The sequence below is a fragment of the Pogona vitticeps genome, chromosome 4 (genome assembly GCF_051106095.1).
Source record: "Pogona vitticeps strain Pit_001003342236 chromosome 4, PviZW2.1, whole genome shotgun sequence".
Taxonomy (NCBI): Eukaryota; Metazoa; Chordata; class Lepidosauria; order Squamata; family Agamidae; genus Pogona; species Pogona vitticeps.
In genome coordinates this window covers 104,822,229-104,846,637 of record NC_135786.1, presented here as the reverse complement: position 1 = coordinate 104,846,637, position 24,409 = coordinate 104,822,229, and the positions used below count along the sequence as shown (strand labels likewise).

The following is a 24,409-nucleotide window of genomic DNA, read 5'->3' as shown; positions in this document are numbered from 1 at the left end:
TACAAGTCTTTCAGAGCATGAGCCACACATACTTGAGCAAGACCTCTCAGCTTCCTGAATTGAATTGCTGAATCTGAATGGATTCTGTAATGACTGAATATCTAAATTGATATGGTCTTGTAAGAATATATAGGTATTGTAAAGAATGTATATTTTGCCAGTTTACATGGGTTGTTTTGCTTGTGTTACTTGGACAATACATTATTAACAATAGAAGATCTACTTCAGGGTATGGATCAAATGCTTGAGGGCATTTGAAATAATTTGGGGAGATCATGGATTTATACATAAATTCGAATACATCAGAAATAATGTTTAATTGTAATAAAGTGGCGGGTGGTAGAATTATGAGTAAATTTGAATTTAAGATAGGTAGTATCTATCACAAAAATGCAATATTTGAAAAGAGAAATGCTGACAAATTGAAATGAAATTGAGGAGAAACTGAATGATTTTAGAATGACTGGATTATCACAGATTTTTAGAAAAGCAGCTCTTAAAATTACAATCTTTAATTTCTTGTTTCTGATGTTACTGATTAAAACAATAGAATAAGAGTTCAAAGAATTGCAAATTTTCATTAATCAAGTTTGTAGTGATGATAAAAGATGAAGATTAATTTTAAAAAGATGACATAATTTGCAAAAAAAAAATAGTTGGATTAGGCATTCCTAATATAAAATTATTTTATGTAGCAAATCAGATTAGGTATATGCCAGATACTATATTACAACTCAAAAATGTATTGGGTAAAGTTAGACTTTCAGCAGGTTAAGGGATCCTTGATAGATGTTCTTTAGATAATAAGAGTACAGTGGTGCCCCGCAAGAAGATTGCCTTGCGGGATGAAAAACTCGCTAGATGAATGGGTCCAGCGAGGGATTTGGTGCCTCACAAGACAATTTTTCCTATGGCCCTGTTTCACAAGATGAAGCCCCAGGAGGCTTCTGAAAGTGGTGCTTTGCTGGGGGGGGGGGCAGGGTGTGTGTGCTCTTCTTTGCTCCCACCCCCTCCCCGCCTCACAGCTGATCGGTGCAGGGTGTCAAGAGGGTTCTCTGGGCTTTCCCAGTAGGTAAACAGGCAGTGGAAATGCACCTGGGGAAGCCTCTGAAGTGGCGCTTTTCCACGGGATGGGTGGGTAGGGGTGGGTAGGTAGGTGGCAGGGCAGGCCCACCCCCCCATGCCTCCCTGTGGCAAAGCACTGCTTTCAAAAGACTCCCGGGGCTTGTTCAGCAGTGGAAACGCACCCAGGAGGCTTCGGAAAGCGGTGCTTTGCTGCGGGGGGCGGGGGGTGGGCCTGCCCCTGGAAATACATTAGGTTTTGACAGGAGGGAAGGCCTGCCTAAAGAGACAGGTCATGAGTTGTCTCTTAAAAACACCCAGTGAGGGAGCCAGACAAATTTCTTGGGCGAGATTGTTCCAGAGGTGAGGAGCCACTGCTAAGAAGGCCCACTTTCTTGTTCTTTCTCTTTGTGCCTCCCTCGGCGTTAGGCCCCTCAGCCACCCATCTTTACATATTTACATTGTTTTGCTATTCTTTAGTTCATTGTTCTAACTGAAACAATGGACTAAAGAATAGATTAAAATGTAAATGTAGAGATTTTACTAAATTTGAAAATATAAGGAAAAACAAAATTATATGTGGATGTGAGGGATAACAAGTAAAATTTATATTACTAAAAGTGGAGGATCAATATGATGCTCTTAATGTGTCATTAGAAACTGATTTAGGAAGGGATATAAGTCATGAAACTGGAATGAATGAAGATTGTAATATATGGGACAAGACAATATTAAAATGAATATCAGTAAGAATAAAATAATTGGTTGTTGTGTGGTTTTCAGGCTGTTTGGCTGTGTTCTGGAGGTTTTTCTTACTAACGTTTCACCAGTTTCTGTAGCCGGCATCTTCAGAGGACAAGAGCTAGAACTCTGTCTGTGTTCTGGTGTAGTGTGTGGAATTGTTGAGTATCTGTAGTTGTGGGATCAAAAGCCTTTGAGGGCACAATAAAATAATTGTTATATAAATTAGTATGGAAATGGTATCTAACACAAGTGAAACTGAATTATAAGGATAATAAATATTCTAATGCAGTATATGTAGGTGGAATTGGTAAAACCACTCTTTAAAACCACTGTGATTCAAGAATTGTTTAAAAGCAAAAAACAAATGTGGAGACCAGCTAAGATGGCGCAGATGGCGGACGACTAGCGCGTCTCTCCGTTGCCTCGGTTCGCCTCTTGGTCTTTTTTCTTCTTTTCTCCAACACTCCTTTCTTTTTTTTTCTTTTTTTTCTTTTTTTTTCTCATTTTCTCACCTCTATTTTTCTTTGTCTATTTCCCCCTGTTTTCCCCCACACATACTGCTGACGCTGCTGGTGAGAAGCAGGAGCCGCGTTCCGGACCGAGAGCTCACAAGCGGGGATCAGAGTTGGAGCAGGAGCAGGGAGAGGGCTCCTCCGGTTTCCCGCTGGGCTCGGAGGCCTGGGAAAGCGGCGGGCGCCGGGTTGGTGTGGAGGCGATCGCTGGAGGGAAGAAGATCTGTGGGCTAGTGACGGACGCCCTCCCCCCCTCCCTGGAGACGAACCTTGCCGCGCTGGACGCACCAGAGAGATCTTGGCCCTGGGTTGCTGGTGCTGCAGACGGACGCCGGTACGGGTGAGCGCGGAGCACAGGACGCCGGGTTCGCCTGCGGAGCAGTGGTGAGCAACGGCCTGGAAGAGCTTGGGGGTCCCTCGCTTGCCTGGGAGGTGTCTTGCTCTGGTGGAGTTGGTGGAGGAACGGGGCGTCTTTTGGAGACTGGGGACCTTGGAGGAGTGGCTGGACGGATTGTTGGGACTGGGGGCAGCTGAGAGGGCGCAAGATCCTGCAAGAATCAGCGGGAGCTGAGAGGCCGCCGGAGCGTGGGAACGCGGGCGCCATGTTGGAGATTCCCCTCCCAGCTCCTTCTTCCCTCGGCTGCTTCTCTGCCTCCGCCTGCTTGCTGCCATTTGATCTCCCCCTAACTGGATTCTTAAGGGGGGAAATGGCAGGGTCCAAGCTTTTTCCAACTTGCTTGTTAGCGCTTGTGACCCTGCTCAGTGACAATATCGAGACCCCTGAGCCCGTTACTGTGATCCGGGACTCCTGCCTTGTTAACGAAACACCACTGACTCTAGTATCATCTAAAGGGACAAAACCAATCGGCAGAGAAAAACAGCTTTTGGTTATATGTGGGGGATAACCTTTGGGGGAATTCTGTAGTTATTCAGTTATTATACTGTGATTTTTTTTAATGTTTGTTTATTTGATATTGCTATTATTTTTAGTTAGATTACTTTTGTTTATTTTATAATTGTATAAGTTATTTACTTCGGGTTAATTGATTGTTTGCACTTAGTTGTTTTTCCTTTTTCCCCTCCTTTTTTTCTCCTTAATTTTCTTTTTTCCTTTGATATGGTATGGAAGGCCTGCCCTCCCAGCGAGGGGCCCCAGAATATTTCTGTGATTACGGGTAGGGGGAGATATGGCGTTGGCTCCGTCCCTGCTCGTGTTAGAAGAACTAGGGACAGATGTTTAAAGGCTGTTCCTTGTTCTGAGACGTAGACCAGCCCCCAGCATTGAGGTAGCCAGACCAGCCAGCCTTCCACTCTACGCCTGGTGTTGTTGAACGCCAGGTCTGTATCCAATAAGGCCCAGGTAATTCAAGACCTTATCCTGGAGGAGGATGCAGACCTGGCTTGCATAACCGAAACTTGGATTGGCGGAGAGGGGGGTCCCCCTCTAGCTCTCATCTGTCCGCCCGGTTATGCTGTCCAACACCAGGGTAGACTGGAGGGTCGGGGGGGAGTAGCCATTGTCCATAAATCCAGCTTGGAGGTCACTAGGCGCTCCTCAGTGATAAAGCCGGGTCTTGAGGCCCTCCACGTGTCTATCGGGGCCAGGGATGGTATTGGGATCTTGCTGGGCTACCGTGCTCCCCGCGACCCAGCCACCTCCCTACCGGAGCTGGTGGACTTCGTCTCCGCGGCACTGTTGGGTTCCCCGAACCTATTGGTTCTGGGGGATTTCAACGTGCACGCGGGGGCAGAGACCTCTGGTCCAGCTCTTGAGTTCCTGGAGACCATGGCCTTCTTGAACATGTCCCAACATGTCAACGGCCCCACTCACGTGGGGGGTCATACACTTGACCTGGTTTTTTCTACCAATGGGAGTGAGAGTGGTCCGATGGTGACTGACCTTGAGTCGGTACCCTTGTCATGGTCGGATCACCACCTAATAAAGTGTACCATTAAAATGGCTCTCCCCCCCCCCTGCAGGGAGCAGGGATCTATTGTTATGGTCCGCCCTCGAAGGCTACTGGATCCGGTTGGATTCCAGGATGCCATGAGAGGTGTTATGGCTGACCTGGCTGGCGCTCCTGTCGAGGCTCTGGTGGATGGCTGGTTTGCTGCTGCGACTAGGGCTGTTGACATGATCGCACCTAAACGCCCTCTCCGCCGCAGAGACCGCCCGGCACCCTGGTTTAATCGGGACCTCCGGGCAAGGAAGCGGGTCAGGAGACGGCTAGAGCGCAAATGGAGAAAGGTCCCGACGGATTTTAACAGGATAGCTGTCAGGGTCGCTACTAACCTTTATCTTGCTAAGGTAAAGGCTGCTAGTAGATCATACCTCGCTAACCGGATAAGCGAGGCGTCCAACCAGCAGGCGGAGTTATTCCGTATAGTACGCGACCTCTCCAGAATTGGTCCAGGCGACGGGCCTCCCCCTAGTTTTTCGCCGGACCAATTTGCAGCATTTTTTAAATCAAAAGTGGAGGCCATCCACCGGGACCTCTCTCCTTTTTTGAGCACAGTGAGTCGAGCTGAGATGTCCAGCGCTCCGTCTTGCCCGGTGATCTTGGACACCTTTCAGCCTGTCATGCCTGACACGGTCTCCAGGGCGCTTGACCGCTGTCGTGCCACCACCTCCTCTTTGGACCCTTGCCCGGCCTGGCTAATCAAAGCAGCCAGGCCGCTAACAATGGAGTGGGCCACGGCTATAATAAATGGGTCTCTCCTTGAGGGCAGATTTCCATCTGCCCTGAAGGACACACTCATTAGGCCCATCAGGAAGAAACCAAGTTTGGCGGCGGACGAAATTGGCAACTACAGGCCCGTCGCCAATGTTTCTTTCCCAAGCAAGGTAGTCGAGAGGGTGGTGGCCGACCAGCTTCAAGCGCTCCTGGATGAAACAGATGCCCTGGATCCATTCCAGTCGGGCTTCAGGCCGCGCCACGGCACAGAAACGGCTTTGGTCGCCCTGTGTGATGACCTATTGAGGGAGGCCGATAGGGGCAAAGTGTCCCTGTTGGTCCTCCTCGACATCTCAGCGGCCTTTGATACCATTGACCACGGTATCCTCCTGGGGAGGCTCTCCGAGTTGGGAATAGGTGGCCTGGCATTGTCCTGGCTCCGTTCCTTCTTGGAGGACCGCCCCCAGAGAGTTCAGCTTGGGGAGAGAGTCTTGGCCCCGTGGAGCCTCAATTGTGGGGTTCCACAGGGGTCGATTATCTCCCCAATGCTATTTAACATCTATATGAGGCCGCTGGGTGGGGTCATCAGGGGGTGTGGTGCTTCGTGTCACCAGTATGCGGATGACACGCAGCTCTACATCTCCTTTTTGCCAACCGCAGGAGAAGCCGTCCTGTGCCTCCAGCGCTGCCTGGGGACTATACTGGAATGGATGCAGGAGAACGGGCTTAGGCTGAACCTGGACAAGACGGAAGTACTGAGGGTGGGCCCTCCCACAGTCGGGGATTTGGGAAACTCCCTCTCTTTTGGGGGGGTGACTCTCCCTGCAAAGGATGGGGTACGCAGCTTGGGGATCCATCTGGACCCGGTGCTTTCCATGGAGTCACAGGTGGCGTCGGTGGTCCGCACCGCCTTTTTTCACCTCAGGCGGATAGCCCAGCTGCGGCCCTACCTGGAAGTGGGGGCGCTCACCATCTTAGTACACGCACTCGTAATCTCAAGATTAGACCACTGTAATGCGCTCTACGTGGGGCTTCCTTTGAGGTTGCTGCGGAAATTACAGGTGGTGCAGAATGCGGCGGCCAGATTACTCAGTGGAGTGAAAAAATCCCAACATATTTCACCCACTCTGGCCGCATTGCATTGGCTGCCCATCAGGTTCCGCATCGACTTCAAAGTGTTAACGCTTACGTATAAAGCCCTAAACGGTTTAGGGCCTCGATACCTGGCGGAACGCCTACTCCCACCAAGTTCTACCTGGGTCACACGGGCGAGCCAGGAGCTGAGGCTGAGGAGCTTAACCCGAGGGAGGCCCGAAAAGAGAAAACAAGAAATAGGGCCTTCTCGGCGGTGGCTCCTCGCCTGTGGAATAATTTACCTCCTGGTATTCGCGGAGCTCCCTCGCTGGGTACCTTTAAGAATCTATTAAAGACCTGGATGTTTCGGCAGGCCTTCTCACCAGATTACTTTTGATTTTCTTTTCTCCTTTATTGTTTCTTTACTTTTAATTGTTTTGTATTTTGCTGTTTTATCTTATTGTATTTTATCTCTGTTGTTGGCCGCCTAGAGTAGTCCACCGCGACTAGATAGGCGGGATATAAATTAAATAAAATAAAATTTAAAAAAATTTAAATATCTAATTTACCTTGAAATCCCTATTAAAGTCACAATAAGTCAGTTCTGACTTGATAGCACATAACAACAATGTTGCATTTGCTTTGTCTAGATTTGAAAATATCAAAATAAAAAGGTGATTTATTCAGAATGAAAAATTAGGACAGCACCACAACTTTAGCTGTACCAACACTTAAATTCCTTAGAACCTGTTATCAGCAAAGAACTCCAGCCAGCATTAGAGTTTATATATCTACTATTGTTAGAGACACATGTCAGGTTTGTATAAATTTGAGAATAGTAACCTATTGATTGAAATGGAAAATCTTTGAAAACTATTTCCTCATTATCAACAAGCATAGAAAATAAACATCTACTTTTACTTCCCATTGAACTGGCTGATAATTGTTTCAGCCTGCCATATTGCAATGTTTGGTTAGCAAACATTGCAAAGAAAATGTTTGCCTTCTTATTCCGAGAAATGACATTTCCCTCCCAACCACCACTGCACACTATCTCTAGGCCAACACTATACATATACTTCATTTTGGCTATCCACAGTTTGGAGACACTGAGGCAATGGAGTGCATAGCCAGCTGGAATACCTGAAAAAATTAAGGGAATGAGAGATTAAAAACAAAATAAAAACAAAACCACAGACAAATTGATTAGAAAGAACAGGACATGTCAGCTTCAAGAGTCCAAACTTTAATTTCCTTTGTAGTTGTACATGTTTCCTGCGTAGTTCTGAGCTTCAGCACAGAGATTATTAGTTTTAAAAATTGCCAGTTCAAGCCCCCCATTCTAGATCAGAACTGTAGTGTGACAGATAAGCAGATTTAATTCTTTGCCCTCTGCTGGTCTACACCATTAATTGCAGATATGAAGGAGCCTAATCGAGATTAATTCTACAGCAGCAGGTGGAAGTTACCGTATTTTTTTGTGTATAAGATGCCACCATGTATAAGACCCCCACTTTTCTAACCCAAAATTAAGAAATCTAAATGGGTCTTAGCAAGAAGCCCCGCAGGATCACTTTGATCCCTGCTTTCCCCTCTACTTATTTTTGTTATTTCCCCAGCTCAATTTTTGGTCTAAAGATTTTAGACAAAAGTAAAGTCTTATACATGGAAAAATATGGGTAAATCATTTTGGCCCCTTCCCTGCTCCTATGCTAGTGTATTCTTTTATATCAAGGCTCTCACAATGGCTACCAGGGGAAAACTGGATTGAAAGTCAGAACTACATGAGGAAAAGCAATAGGCAGTTTGGGTCAAAGATTCCAGTGTGACACATATTCCCTTGGGAGTGAGCCCCATTGAACGCTGCACTTAGCTCTGAAGAAACTTGCAGAGGACTGAGATGTTATCAAGAGTTGTGTTTTGTAAGCCTATGATGGCCTTTTGGCACCAGGCATCCGCAGCCAACATATGGTGGTGGGTCGGTACAATAGGCATTGCCGTCCAATGCATTTGCATGAAAAGTCTAGGGTTTTGGTGACACTAGCAGAAGCCTTCACAGCAGATGCCTCATGTTGCTGGTTGAGGCCAATACCATGCAGTCGGAGCAAAAAGAAAAGAAGGCCCTTGCTCTCACCATGGTAAGACCAAACTGAGTTTTAGTTCTTACCACTTACAAACAGCTTACATCTCTAGAAATGAATGTATGTCAATGTTCAAGGAGTGAATGTACCTCTTTCTGGCAAGAGACATCCTGCAGGAGCTGGTTTTAAAACAGAGAGAGACAGAGAGAGGGAGAAGGCAAAGGAATGGGGAGGACCCTTATATGCCACAGAATATGTGAGATAGGATAGAGGGACCCCATTAGCAATCTGGTGTAACTTTTCCTTCCCTGGAACTATTGCATACTACAATGTCACGATATATTCAACAGTCTGGAGGGGATTGGATTGGGGAGGGCAGTCAGTTCCATTACCATTGAGTCAATTACAGCTTGGTGGCATGTTCTGCTTCACATCTTGGTTTTGGTTTTCACAAAGGTTAGACTTTCCTTAAAAAATAAAGCTTGGCATACAGACCCGCTAATATTAGAAACCACGAGTAGCCAACTGGTATGCTCCCAGCACCCATCGGTCCTCTCAGCATCTTCAGGTCCTTCCCCTCCCCCCTCAAAGTGCTTATTTTTTATTTGATTTGATTTATTTGATTTTTACCCCGCCCCTCTAGACCATGTGTATCCTCCAGAGATACTGAGGCAATCTTGCCATGTTTTAAAATGTAACAGCCACCCTCAAACCTCACAGAGTGGTTGCTACTTTACTGTAAAATCTCTGCTGCCACCAACTTATCCTTAAAGAATCAGAAAAGGACAAGTGTAACTTTGAAAAACAAAAAACTAGTTTATTGATTACAAAAAGAAGAATGATAAATCACAGGTAAAAATCAATTAGTCAATCACTGTTGATAAAAACACTGGCTCACACAGACTATTTCTCCACTGACAGGCTCACTCACTCACTCACTCTTACTACTAATCACTTTAAACTCTCAGCTCAAACTCTCATCTCCAATCTCCCTCACACACTCTTCACCCCCCTTTTTATACCAGCTCCTCCCCTTAAGTTCCACCCTCCGTCACACCATTGGCTGATGACTCACTGCCCAGTTGTGACGGAGAGGTGATGTTTTGGCTGCCCGTTACATAAAATGTCCCCTTTTATCATCAGGCAAAAAAACTTTCTCTTCAGGCAGACTTTTAAGCAGTAAGTTGCCTCAGGAATGTACAGTATTCGCAAAGGCTTTCACGGCCAGGATCTAATGGTTATTGTGGGTTTTTCAGGCTCTTTGGCCATGTTCTGAAGGTTGTTCTTCCTAACGTTTTGCCTGTGGCCAGCATCTTCAGAGGACAGCACTGCTGTCCTCTGAAGATGCCAGCCACAGAGACTGGCGAAATGTTAGGAAGAACAACCTTCAGAACATGGCCAAAGAGCCTGAAAACCCCACAACAATCATGCCTCAAGAATGCTTGTTAAAATGTTTTTAAATTTTTAAAATTTGTTTTTAATCTTGATATTTAATCTTTAAAACAAACAAGCAAGCAAGCAAGCAAAGACATCTTTTTCCATTTTAAAAATGCACAGTTTATTTTCAGTAAAAGTTAGGGGAGTAGGTGTGGCTCTCTTAGGTGAAGGGTGGACATGTGCAGCTTCTGGACCTCTGGAAGTTACCAACCCCTGGTGTAACAAACACTGGTTGGCAGTGCAGCAATTGTCAATCCTATTCACCTATAATCTTTCTCCCCCTCGCCCAAAAAGGTGACCACATTAAAGGTTGAGACACCTGTCCTCAGGAAGTACGTAAGGTTTGTTGAAATATATGGAACTTATTTCTGGGTAAGCATGACTGCAATTTGACTGTGAACGATTCTCTTAGGCATATGTAATTTGAGCATCTGTTGTACTGAATTCAGTGGAATTTGCTTCCAAGTAAACTTGCTGCAAATGAGCATTTAGATATCTTCCACAGCATTTGCTTTTAAAGAATCTGAAACACCATTTTTACTTTAAAATAAAAAAGAAACTAAAATTCTTCAGTAACCGTTGCTTTCCAAATGTTTAGAGTTTGTAATTATCAGCACATATTTGTTGCTACCACCTCCTTGATCTATTGCAAAAGTTTACGTCAATTCGAAGATTTTCGCTTTATCTGAAATATGTTGAAAGAATGATTGAATGCAACACAGATATAAATGTTAGTTGTCTTTTACATCTCCTAGTAACTGACAAATCCCCACCCTGCATCTGACTAAAAGGGGTTGATGTTACTGTAAATCTATTTAAGAGGAAGTAAGCCTTATTGAGTTCTGCAGAAATCATTTCTGAATCAGCATAACCAGAATGGGCAGTGAACAGTTGCTCCACACAGTTTATTTTGGAATAGGTACAGCTGAGCTGAATGGCATCTGATTTCAAGGAAACACTCTATTATTAGCCAATACAAGAGCTAACTGCCTGCAGAGCACTTTAAAGGATAAATCCAGAAGAAATTGTAAACTATGGATTATCATGAAAATGAGCTGAGGCAAGGTTTGGGTTCACATGATGGTCCTCTGAATGCCTGGGTATCCACAGAAGATGAGGGTCTGGTTGACCCAATCCAGTGTTCAGGGATGAATGGATTAGCATGTGTTCTTGGAGCGCATTGTGTAGTAAAAAGCCTTAGCCAGCTGATTGATTCTTCCATGGGCATGAACATTTCCTGTTTAATGAGACTGATAACTTTAGCAGGGCATCACAAAAATAAGCATAAAGAGAGGTTGTGAAAAAGAACACTGTCCATGAGGAAATGGAACAAAAACATACCAGAGTGGTGAAAGTTGCTTAGGACATTGCTTAAGCTTCCAAGTGTCGTCGTGCTCACAGAACATGTTGCTGAAACATTGGAACCATATTGGTAGGAACACATACCTTGCTCAGCTGAGTTTGGTTTGCTAAATTCACTGCACTGTTTGAATTACTGAAACATGACAAGTCAGCATTCGGAGTGACAGAATCGCATAAGACTGTATGTATCAGCTTGGCTGAAAAAACGGGGGGGGGGGTAAAGGAACAGGCAGCAGGAAGCATAACATAACACAAGCAAGTCTATAGTACTTTAAAGAGGAAATATTTGGTATCATGACATGAGATTTGTGGAACCTAGCTCTCTTTATCAGATGCATAGATGTTACCCTGAACACGTGAAACACAAAACTGGGATTAATGTCATCTGTGTTAAGCCCCAGTTTAAGATGATGGCTGAAATGCCATTGGTGCAGCATCTATGAGCAAAAGGCTGGATGTGTCATCCAGTTTTTAATGTTGATTAAGTTTCCAGTTCCTCCCACACACACACCCATAGGCTTCCTAGAGATCCCATTTGTCCTGGGGAAGGCTTTGGGAGCATCAGGCTGGGAGGGAAATCTTCAAAGTCTTGCCATTGGTTTCCATCGGGGTTTCCATTCATTCAGCTGCATGTAAAACTAAGGGTACACAGCTGGGGGGGGGATGGTACTGCACATAGAAATACAAAACCATTTATTGACTAGGCAAGTAGTAGGATTGCCAACAGGTCAATGCTTGGACCAGCATATTTATGTACTAGTTATTTTTTGGGAAACTAGGGTGCTATACAGTTAAAATTCAACACTTGTGTCACAAGTAGAAACAGAATTTCTTTACTGCTGTAATTTAAGTTTTCTAGTTACTTTTGAATAGCCTTTAAGGGACTTTGTAGCTAGCTGGACAGCTCAGTGGTTTAGGTAACTGGCTGCAGAGCCAGAGATTGGGAGTTTGATTCGCTCCTGTGCCTCTTCCAGGTAGAGCCAGCCTGTGTGGCCTTGGGCAAGCTGCACAGTCCATGGGAACCCCCAGAAGAAGGGAATGGTAAACCACTTCTGAGAATTCTCTACCTGAAAACTCTGGGGAAAAACTGCTGTAATTCAGAATTGATTTGACAGGACATGATCATAAGGCAGTTTTAGAGGGATTTTGAAAGGATCGTTTCAAGTTTCATCCCAGTTTTTTTAAATTAATCCTCGTTAGTTATGTACTGTACTGTCAAGTTGGACCCAACTCGTGGAGACCCTAATAGGGTTTTTCAAGGTAAGGAGCTATTCAAGGAGTGGTTTTACCAGTTCCAACTATCTCCCATGAATTTCTATGGCTGAGTGGGGATTCAAAACCCTGCTTCCCAGTCATACTCCATCAATCTATCTACTATACCACATTGGGTGTAATGAGATTTTTTAAAAAAGTAATGGCAAATAGCAAAAAAGCAACAAGAGCAATAAGTAATTAGAAAATAGTACTGTAACAAGTAACAAAAAGTAATTGTTTTTTTTTAATAACCTCATTTTCTAAGCTCTCCAGTTTATAGAGGAAAATATAGTTTTGTACTTTCGTGAGCGACAGTCATTAGCAGAAACTTGGATTGATGTGTTGCTGTTAAAAGACACTGGGGAAGGGATAAGTAAAATGCTGGCACAAGAGAAATCTTGGGCTAATACTTTCAGCCACAGCTATAGTTTTGCCTCTTCTCAGGAACAGGGTGTAAAACACACACACACAAAAATGCTTGCCTATGAAACACTTCTTTTTGTTTTTGGGGACTTGTGGTTAATACCCACAGAACAAAAGCGATTGTGTGTGGGGGTTAGTAGATTGTTAGGTTAGACATGGCTATTCACGGATGTGAAGTATGGCTTGAAAGCAAACAGGAAAGTCTGAGTTGAGAAATTGGGGAAGTACTTTTTTTTACATCGTTTGCATATTTCTCTGCCAAAAAAGAAAAGGTTGATTGTGTGTCTGTGTGTTGCAATAGGATTTAAGGGGGAGTGACTTTTGAAGCAAAAGCTTAAGCAAAGCCTTTCCTTGCAGCAGTCAGGAGAGAGAGATTGCTCTTAGCCAAGGGCCAGGGAAAACCAAAGGAGGGCTACTGAAAAAGGGCGAGAGCCCTTGCTGAGGGTCCAGGATGGCTTTCCCCTGGCCGGGCTCAACAGCTCTGCTCCTGCTGTGGATATGTTGCACTGCAGTGGATGGTGAGTAACTGAAATCTAAATGAATACCATCAATTATATTGTATGTCAGGATCCAAACAATGGATAGAGAGGGGTGATAAGTACCTTATTTTTTGCAAACCCCCCCCAATTCAGAGAGAATCATTCTAGACCAAGGTTTTATTATGTAGTTACCTCCCTTTCCTTGATAGTATGTTAAGAATGCAGCTCTCCTTATCTTCCACTCACTATTTCCCAAGTTGTTATTCTGTCTTTTTTTTCTTCTTAACACAGACAAAAAGTTTTAGAGGAAAATATAGGATTAACTATGGAATACCTTTTTACTGGTGGCTATTGGGGCCATTCATTTGAAAGAACTACATTAATTCATTTCCAAATTCAATAATTTACTTAAAGAAAGGAATAGCTGAATCAACTTCATGTAGAGGTGGAACTGTGTCGGGCAATACTAGATGTGTCTATTCAGATGGAATTCTAACAAAAATCAACAGCTGCTACTCCTATATGAATATCTTGCCCATCTTTCTCTGACTGCTGGTTCTACTAGGTAGGGACAACTTTGTATAAATAATTGCATTAAAAAGTAATGATTTTCAAATGCACATTTGAAGCCTTTCAATAGATTATTTTGTGTGCTGATGATGCTTAAGCAGCAATCCTAAACAGTTTCATCAGAATAGGCCTCATTAACTCAGGGGCACTGACTAAAAGGAGGACTAACAATCTATGACTAATGCAGATAAAAGTTGGTTCTTTGGCTGCTATTCCTAAGTGTGCATAGGACTGAAATCTTGTCTTCTAAATAAATCAATCATATTATTAATATCAAAAGATGTGTAGATTATGTAAATGCTACTTGAATGTTTTGTGCATTTAACTCAATTCCTCACCTTACTGAACTTTGAAAGATGGATTGCAGAACAGGTGTGTCAGAAATGAGAAAAAATATGTTTAAAACTCTATCTAAAAATAATTGTTGTGTGAATAAGTAAAATAAAAGAAGAGAGGTTTCCCATGTCTTTTAATAGCTGTGTCGAAGAAGACATACCTCAAGGTGTAGCATGTGATAGTGCAGTCCAGAGCATCTGTTGAATGGTGCATCTGCATATACGTATAACACTAGTACCACACTGGTATGTGAAAAACAGGTTTTACATCCTTAGTTGACAGGCATATATATATTTTCTGATCATGCTCGGGTATTCTAACTTACTGGAGCTGGGTAAAAATAGTGCAAGTCTCTACATTTCTACTCAGGAGTAAGTTCAACTGAGATCAATGGTGCCTATTCCTTGACAAGTATGTGGTGGACTGATGGCAATGAGGATAACTAGACGTGAGCAATATTTAGAAGCACACCTTCAATGCTTATCAGGCAAAATCCAAAGAAACAAAACAACAGAAGACAAAACAAAAACATGTGGCACCTTAAAGACTATATTTTAATGTAAGCTTTCATGGATATGTCTATTTTGTCAGGCATTAAGAGACAGAATGAGGTGGGGCTGTTATCCACTGCCACTGTCATTTTTTTACTACTACTATGCCCATCGCTAATCACAAGGCTCCAATGTAAAAACTGTCTATATTCCCTACATCAACACATGCCATTCCTCTGCTAACTTTTATTTCTTTTCCCCTTGAGATTTAGTGCATCTTCAACCCCCACAACCCCACCTCTCTTCCCTCTGCCCCATCTCTCATCTCTGCTCAGACCTGGTGTCTCTTTCCTGTCTTCCCGAAGTACAGTAGTTTTACAAGAAGGCTGTAAAACAAGCATAGGCCTAATTACTGCATGTAACCAATGAACATTTAGAATGAGAAACTGATGTTTAAGTTTCATTTCATTCTGTCTCTTAATGCCTGACGAAGTTGACGTGTCCACGAATGCTTACTTTAAAGCAGTGGTTCTTAACCTTTTTGAAAGAAACGCCCCCTTGAGCCATTGAGGAAGTTATCATCGCCCCCCTCCCTATGGTGATGATATTTATTTATTTATTTATTTATTTATTTATTTATTTATGTATTTATTTATTTATTTATTTATTTATTTATTTATTTAAAGACACTTAAATCCAATGACCCCTGAAAACAAAATTCAATTCCAAGAAAATGAAATGCCCCCAAAAAGTAACATTTAATAATTTAGTTGCAAGCGAATTTTAAGACGCAAAAAGAAATACAGTATAAAAAGGGCATAAAAACAAACCGCAATGCAGGAACTAAAAATTTCAAGACAAAAAACTCTGAAACTAAATTAAGACTGGAGGAAAATATATATTCATGCACACTGTAAAAAGGCTGCAGCCATCTTCACAGGTTTGGCTTGCTCCAGCGCCCCCCCTACCGCCCCCTTCTGCTCCAGCGCCCCCACACCGCCCCTTTTTGTTCTACTGCCCCCCCGAAAAATGAAATCGCCCCCTGGGGGGCATTATCGCCCTCGTTAAGAACCACTGCTTTAAAGTATAGTGGTTAGTCTTTAAGGTGCCATGTGTATTTGTCTCTTTGTTGCTTTGGATTTTGCCTCATATGTTTGCACAGACTAACAGGGCTACTTCTTCCAAACCTTCAAAGCTGTCCCCATGACCTGCTTTATATGCAGGTCAGGATTGGTCATTGGAAAACAAAAGGAGAGGGTCACTCTCTGACTGGAAAAACCAGCTGGGGAAATCCCCCCCTACTTCCTCGGAATTCCCCACCCCAGCTCTGAATTGAGAAGCCAGGCAAAGTATTGATTAACGAGGGAGGATCAGATTGCAGCATTTCTGTGCTGCTGCCCTGCATAAAGTAAACAGAAGGGAATATGCAGCATAGAAAGCCACTAGTCTGGGCAACAGAAAAAAAGAGTTCCCAGGTCACAACTTTTTTTCCATGCCTTTCTGTGTCTCTGGAATGAATGGAGGTGAAAAAAGCCCCTTCTTGTCCTGCATTAGTTGAAAACCCAGAAATGTTTGTGAGCAGATGCTGGGATTGTCACCAAGGAGTGCCTCTGTATGTATGTGGGGGAGGCATGGGAGAAAGTGGGGGGGGAAAGAATATGTCTATGAATTGGGTCTGAGTGAGTGGGTGTTAAAGGGTGAACATGTGAAATGTGTGTTTGTTCATCACTTTCTGCTCACCAAAGTAATTTACAGCAGAGTCAATGTTCAAAAACAGATTTAAAACATCCAAATGCAAACCAAAAGCATTTAAAACATTTAATGCCATCTTTAAAAACATTATCAAAAAGCCAGTTTAAACAAACTAGAGACCAAAGACTTTCTGAAAAAGGACAGTTTTAGCTGCCTCTTGGATGCTGAATAAAGATGGATATCCTTCCTCTTGGAAAAGAGCATGTGAATGCATTCTGTGTGTGTGTCAGAGAAGAAGCAAGCAAGCAAGCCGCTGAGTGAATTGTGTCTCTCTGTGTAGGTGAACAACTATAGCAGAGTCCATATACAAGTGATTTTTGTTGGCAGACTATATTAGCGTCAGACAGTACATCCATTTTGAGCTGTGTCCTTTCTTGTTTGGCATTGTTATCTGGATCCAGTTTGGCCCTCTGGGCAAATATATTTGCTACCTCAGCTGGATGTATACTTTAAGTACAGTATTTTGCCCAAGAGATGAAGCTATTACTGATGTGCTCCCTATAGATGCTTACTGTTGAATTCCTCTTTGAGAAGATGTTAAGATTCCAGTATATGGGATTGCAGGAACCAGAATCCTAAATTTGCTGCTGAATGGTTTTCTTTTATCAAAAATAAAATATGAATCTCTAGTTACTTTTATCTATTTTATTACTCTATAAGAATAAATTCTCTTTTATTCATATTTTGTTGTCATTATGTATTGTTAAGTTAGAACTGACTTTTGGCAACCATAATTGGGTTTTCATGTTAAGTGGTGAAGGGTTCTAGGACTAATTCCTAGAATTTATTACCTGTCTCTAATACATTAATCAATCAGGCAGAGACAGAGAGATCCAATAAACATTTGTTTACTTTCAGCTGAAAATAGGCACAAACTTCACACACACACAAACATGCAGAGAAGAAGTGCACCCCTGATACAAAAGTATAAACTTTTATAAGGCATTACATGAAAGAGGGACCAAGGGGGTTGGGAGTAGGTGGAGAAATGGGAGGGCTTTCTATAATTGGTAAATATTCCTGCATGAACCCAGCTTTGAGCAGTACAGTGGACCCTCAATTTACAGAATTAATCTGTATTAGAACGGTGGCCGCAGGTTGAAAAGTCCGTAGGTCAAGGGTCCACTTCCCATAGGAATGCATTGAAAACCATTTAATCCGTTCCAGCCAAAGAAAAAAATCCCGAGCTTCCAAAGCTGCACCAGCTTCCCTCTGCCTCCTGTCCCCTTTGGAAGCCTGGGAAGCCAAAAGCTGGCAGCAGGTGTTGAATTTCCTGCCCTTTCCCTCTGACTTTCATAGATCGAAGCTCCGGCTGCAAGTTGAACCAAAATTCTGCGACCGGAACTTTTCGTACCTTGAAAATTTTTGTAAGCAGGGACCTTTGTAAGTCAAGGGTCCACTGTAAATCATTTCCTGTGTCTGCTTCTCAGCTTCCCAAGGACAGACTTTTAATTACACCAGTTACTTACAAGCCTACTTGCAGCAAAGCTATTACAGTAAGCAAGATGGCTACGGTTAGGCTAAGATATATATAATACATGGACCCCTTCAGTGAGGTATTTAAAGAGTATTTTTTACCAGTTCCACTCCCTCCCAATGAATTTCCATGGTAGAGTCAGGGAACTGAATCCACACATCCATTACTCTATTTACTACACTTCACTAAGTATCATGGCATATATTTGTATTACACAAGCACATACATGAATTCACATTCATATAGATTGTAAAATATTAATAGGTACAAAATGTTTATCAACTGCCTTAGTTATCATTCTGTGGCACCACACATATTGCTACAGTTCATAATGTGTGGAAGTATCATTGAAACTTTATACAGAGTAAGGTTTATATAAAATCAGAGTATTGTGGGCAGGGTAGGGAGATGGGGAGCTTTCAGTGAAAACATAAGCACTCTGAAAATGAAGCTAAACTCCCTGATGAATTATTTTGAGGGAAATCATCAGTATCCCCTTCTCTGAGATTCAGGTCCAAAACCTGAGACCATAGGGCAGGTTCTGGTAACACCATGGAGTTGAAGCAGGCAAGGAATGGACCACCTAAGTATGGAAATGAGCATGAAGACATTCTGAAGAAGTGGGTCAAGAAGCCAGATGAAAACCAAGCTAGTGAGGTGATACAGCAAACATGGGTGGTAGGTGGGAATATTTCAGGTAACAATGTGCTTGGCTGCTGCAGTAGCCTCCAACATTCCCACTAGAGCTCACATCCCTTGAAACTTGGGGAGTTCTTCCAGACCCAGCACTGTTCCTGAGGCTGACCACCAACTCCGTGGATGGATTTTCTCAGGCCTTGGATTACTGCTGCAAGGTGGTTGTTTAAGAAAAAGAAGTTGCATTGTCATGGACCCAGGTCCTTGCACACACCAGCTTTTTCCTCAGTACCCCCTCCCTTGCTTCTAGCTTTCGGGTGTGCTGACATTGTGCAAGTACAATAGATACAACATGTGTTGGGACAATACAGTACAGCCCATGGGCTACAGGGAGCTCCTGAAGCAGCATTTTGAGGCCCCAAAGACCTTCAAGAATCTCCTCAATGAAAAGCATTCCATTTATTCTCCTAAGGGCCTTAAGCAACAGCATTTTTTTACATCAAGGACATGGCGAGGGGAAGGTGTCTCCAATAGGTCCAACCCAGAAAATGTATGGATAATACTTGTTTAATTCCCACTCCACCCCCCCCCCTCAAATACCTGAAAACATTTCCAGACTCTGTCCAGCCAATGGAGGTCAGTGGGAAGAAAAAAATAGCTCTGAAGCAAACCCCACCCCCAGGATTGTCTCCTTCTGAAACACGCAATCATTGTTGTGCTGTGCTAGTGCGTTCTGGGAAAGGGGTGATGATGGGTGTGACAGCCTCCTCTCACATCACAAAGGAGCTGCCATGTCACACTCACACTCACTTTATTTCACGCTGCCACCAACCATTCCCTCATAAGACGCTTCAGACAAAAGTATGATTTTTAAAATAAAAACTTATGTTTATTGATAATAACAAAAGGAATGGTAAATCACTATAATAATTAAAAATAAAAGGCAATCAGTAATAATAAAGTACCCCCCCACACACACTCTCTCTCAGACCTTCACTCTAATATATAGCACAGGACTACACAACATGTACAAGCCCTAACTCCCTAAGTCCCTATCCAGACCCTATCAGGTCCCTATCTAGACCCTATCAAGTCCCTATCTCAAACCCTATCTGACTCACACCCCATTCACTCCCCCTTAAATACCTTAGCTCCACCCTCTTAAGTCCCACCTCCCGTCACGCTACTGGCAGATGACATACAGCCACAGCTATGATGGGCAGATGATGTCACCGCTACCGTAACAATGGGTATCCAGGCATTAGAGCCACCTTGCACCCAGGCTCAAGCTTTCTCATTTTCTATTGCTGGTCACCCTAAGAGTTGTCTCCCTTGCTGGTGAAGACCTGGTGAAACTGAATCATTGTCAGAGACTTCTATGATAGCAGAATATAGTGGGCAAAGGGAAGGATGTGGTCTTAAGACAAGTAGCACATGGTGAATAAGTGTTTCCTGAGACCTGGAGAATCTGTATCTATATATGATGAAACGTGGGACCAGAGCCAAAGCCTTCTCACATGCATTTTTGCCAGTTTAGGCCTATGTATAGTGAGACTAAGGATGGGCAAAACAGTCAGTTTTGCTTCCCCTGTACTGAAATGTTGTAAATTTTGCAAATTTTGTATATTTCAATTAAAACGAAAAGAAAAGAACTGAAATTCTCACCAATCTCTCGTATGGACTTATTGAATGCTTATTGAAGGTTATGGTGATATCAAACATTTCCCAAGACAGCCTTTCGGACTGCACATATTGTGGTTATCATAAAGATGTCAATCAAAACCATCATTTTTGGCAGTCATTCCCAGGTGGGCCATACATGGAAATAGCCAACACACAACTTCCCCCCTGAATCATTGTTTACTGGTATGAGCTCTAAAATTTGATTTGAAAATCAAAACAGTATAAGAACATGAAATATCCCTGGCTAGAAGGGAATCAGACTGTAATCTCTTTACTACTGTTCAAATCCAAACTTCCTTAAGATTTTCTCAGCTGTAAAACAACAAATGTTATTACAAGTTTTATTTTCACCACACTTCAATATATTTTTTGCAGGTTGTAATGAAGAGAGAAGTGTTTTCTGTGAAAATTAGAATTTTTGATCTCTGTAGTTCAGTGTTCCTGTTTTGATTAAAGTAATCATCAGAACTTCAGTATTTACAGTATTATTAAACGTTCCAATTCTACAAAGTTGGTATTAATAGATTTTGAAAATGAAAAGTAGTTTCTGTTTCCAAATTTGCTTCTGAGATGTTCTAAAATGTTGCCATTACATAAACACAGGCATGTTTGGCAAGAATAATTCATGTCATGCATACTCTATGTATTGCATTACAATCTGGCTTCATGGACATTCAGTTAAACTTACTAGAAGAGATTTATTATTATTTCAAAGCAAAGGGACAATTCATTATAGGTAAATTTGATTACAAATCACATTGAAAAGGTATATTGGTCCTCTTTCTCCACTGCTGCTTGAAAATCCCTGTACAATGTCTGGCAAAATCTCTCAAGGCGCAAGATGTGCCAGAAAAAATATCTAGTGAGTTGTAAAAGAGCAGGACTGTATATAATGTCTTTATGCTTTCTGAATGACTGTTGAAAAGCAGGTACACAATCAAAATACTATAAGTTAACTAAAATCACACAAGTAGCCTTATTTTATATAATGAAACAAACAGCCTTATTTTACATAAACCTTAGTTTATATAAACTCTCAATGATAAAGTAACCACACTTTTGAGGAATAAGTATAAATATGAGTCCTGGGCAATTTGAACTACGAAATATTTCAAACAGTTTGTCCAGGACTCATATTTATATGTATTTTTCAAAAAGTATGGATCACTTTATCACTGAAACTTTATAAAGAGTAAGGTTTATATAAAATAAGGCTACTTGTTTGATATTAAGGGCTTTTGACTTTACATGATGTTAATTGTATACTTACATACATTGCTTATTCACCATGTCTTAAGGACACATCGTTCACTCTTCTATCATATATACTTTTCTTGAGTCTCTGGTGTTTATTGGGAGGTAGTTGTCATCCACATTTGTGAAAATAAATACCACCTTGTACAGTGTGACAGAGTCCTTTATGGCCCTTAAGGAGCTACCATAAGGGAGAGAAGGGCTTGGCTTGAGACTGTTCTGAAGAAAACCTCATTCAAAACATAAGGAAGGTTGGAAGACAGTTCTGAGGAGAGAGAGGTAATTGAGCAAGAAAGGAGAGACCAAGGAGATGGCTGTGATTTGTGGTCCCAAAAGGGAGCCAGCACAAGAAGAGTATCACGTACCCGCAGTGACCCCTGTGCATTTGGCCTCTCACACAAGTTCATCTTCGGACACGACTTGTTCTTTACCCTTTTATTCGCTGCCACCAGAGGATATTATCCTCACTATATCAATTATGAGTCTTACACTCTTGCTGCCAAATAAAACAAGGTTTATTCAAGGATTAATAAGTGAATCACAGAAGGAAAATCATGGATGTTCTATTATCATTTATTCATTAAATATGGATTTGATTACTTATAAGCTTGCTTGTACTCATTTACTTTAATCAAGATCTCAATATTTTCTGTCAATGTACTTCTAATTCCTTTTAATTCTTTAATATTTTCTAATTAACCAACTGTCCAATATCTAGTCTAAACACTTCACAGTCTTCTCTCTAACTCTCTAAATGCTTCACCATCTTTTTTTCTAACTCTGTCTCTCTCTAACTGCCTCTCTGGCACTCCCAGTTCTGTTGACTCCACCCCTCCCATCCTGTCATAGGCTCCTGCATTAGAGCTCTAAAATGACTGACAGGAGTGACGTGTAGGCTGTCTGCCACAAAGAGTTAGAAAAAAAAATCACAACCAGCCATCTTGCCAACCTCACACAGTGACATTTGTTCATTAGTGGCTTTGCTGACAGAACTTTGAGACACATCACTCTATCCTAAGCCTTCACAGCCAAGGAGAAGCCTGAAAGACTCTGAATATTGGCCAATGCCTGATTTGGTTGCTTGACTCTGGCCGCTCCTATTTTATAAGTCAAAGGGATTTTAAATTTAATTACAGTGGTGCCACGACTTATTAACATCTTGACTTGTGAACATTTCGAGTTATGATCAGCTCCGGCCGCAAAATTTTGCTTTGACTTCTGACCGGAGCTTTGAGTTATGACCAGAAAAAAGGCTGGAAAAAAGGCAGAGAATTTAAACTGCTAACCGTTGATTCACAAAGAGGCTGCTTCTTTGTAGCTCTTTCACCCCAGCGATTAGAGTGTGTGTGTTCGGAGGAGGCTTCAGACTGCCTGGTATTACTTTCTGCTTTTTAAAATGCCTGGTTTGAGTACAGGGTTTTTCAGTGTGGGCTTGGACTGGGGGGGGTATGTTTCTGTGCTGTGATGGGTCTTGCAGTATTGCTTGATTTTCTCTGTGTTTTGTTTTCCCCTGCCGGAACGGATCAATCACATTTCCGATGGGTCTTGCAGTGTTTGTTTGCTTTTTGGTGTGTTTTTCCCCCGGTCAGAACGGATCAATCACATTTTCGATGGGTCTTTCAGTCTTTGTTTGCTTTTCCCTGTGGTGTTTTTTGCCAGCCAGAACAGATCAATCGTGTTTCAATGCATTACTATAGGAAATGGTGCTTTGAGTTATGACCAATTTGAGTTACAACAATCTTCCAGAACCAATTAAGTTCGTAACTCAAGGCAGCACTGTACCTCAGTTTTGCCTCTTCACTCCCATGCCTGTGGTCTTCCCCCTCATCCTCCCCCTTTTGTTTGATTTGCTGTTCTGTCAAGTTACCCATATTACCTTTCCAGAAATACTGTGATTCCTAGGCTGAAGGAACCACACTCTTATTTTGGGGTCCAAGTATTCTCTGTGTCTGCCACTCCCGTTTAGCTGAAATTTAGAGAGTTTCTCCTGTAGTTCTCTCCAGGACAATGGATTTTAAAGGCAGTCATGGCTGCTCATTTACTATTAAGGAGAGTGATGTGCAGGGAACAGATCTGGATTGTCTCGAAAGTGCAGGTTATGTAAGGTTATGTAAGTGGATGTTTTGTTTGTTTTGTCTATGAGAGATGGAGAAAAACACTTGATTGTTTTAGTTTTGTTTCACGTTTCCTTACTTGTGGCACTGTGTGTTTAGCCAGACATGACTGGGTGGAAGAGGGGAACACTATTTACGCCTTATCTCAGGTGGCAAAATACTTTGAGTCTGCCCTGATGGTAGTTCAAGAACCACACCGTAGCAGACAACAGTGTGTGGCTTTATGAGCCGAGTCAGATAAATTGGGTAAAGACCAAACTGAGTCTTAGTGAAGGCTGCTTCAAAATCCATAGTTGAGAGAGTCAAACTAAACACATTCCAGGTATTTCTTTTCCTTCCTATTATAAACCAAGGGGATATAGATAGCATAAGGGAGATCAGTTTAACCCTTCCCTGGCTCCACAAGTCTCCACATAGCTCACTCTGCTCGTTCATTACATTGGTTCAGAAACAGCCTCGGGTAAATGTATATGAACTGGTGTATCATGGAAAAGTTCAATAATTCTTTTCTATATGTACTGTAAATAGGAATTTAACATACAGTTTGAAATAGTGGTTTAAACTATTTCATCCTAACTCATCTGTGAGGCTCACTGCATGACTCTTTATACTTTAGCATCAACTGTCTTGCAGGGCGTTGTGAGGGTGAAATGGGGCAGGGGGAGGTACACGGTATGTGACTTTTTAGAGGAAAAAGCATGATACAAATGGGATCAGTTTAATCTACCTTCGCAACTGGATTAATCTACTTTGTTAAGAATTGCAGACTTAATCCCGCTGATTGTAGGAAGGGCTCATTTAGTGTCATGTTCAGTTTCCACCACTGGAAACACACCATTAAGTATGTCAGAAGAAAGTTAAGGTAACGTTTAAGGGTTGGTCATGACCTATAAAGCCCTAACCAGTTTAGGACCTCAATATTTAGCAGAACATTATTTCCCTCCAAAAAGCTATCCATCCCACACACTCCTCTCAGTCCTTGATGTTAAGAAC

General features: G+C 42.4%; 1 protein-coding gene across 7 annotated transcripts in view; it reads left to right on the top strand.

Moving 5' to 3' along the window:
• Positions 1 to 7,088: 7,088 nt before the first annotated feature.
• CFH (complement factor H) overlaps positions 7,089 to 24,409 on the top strand; it is a 275,435-nt gene continuing 258,114 nt past the window's right edge. For all 7 annotated transcript variants that reach the window (XR_013544564.1, XR_013544563.1, XR_013544565.1 and 4 more), the window contains exon 1: positions 7,089 to 13,142. Coding sequence is in view for 4 of the 7 variants with exons in the window: in XM_078392301.1 (XP_078248427.1) it covers positions 13,076 to 13,142 (67 nt within the window). In the remaining 3 variants the exon portion in view is untranslated. The remainder of the gene's footprint in view (positions 13,143 to 24,409) is intronic.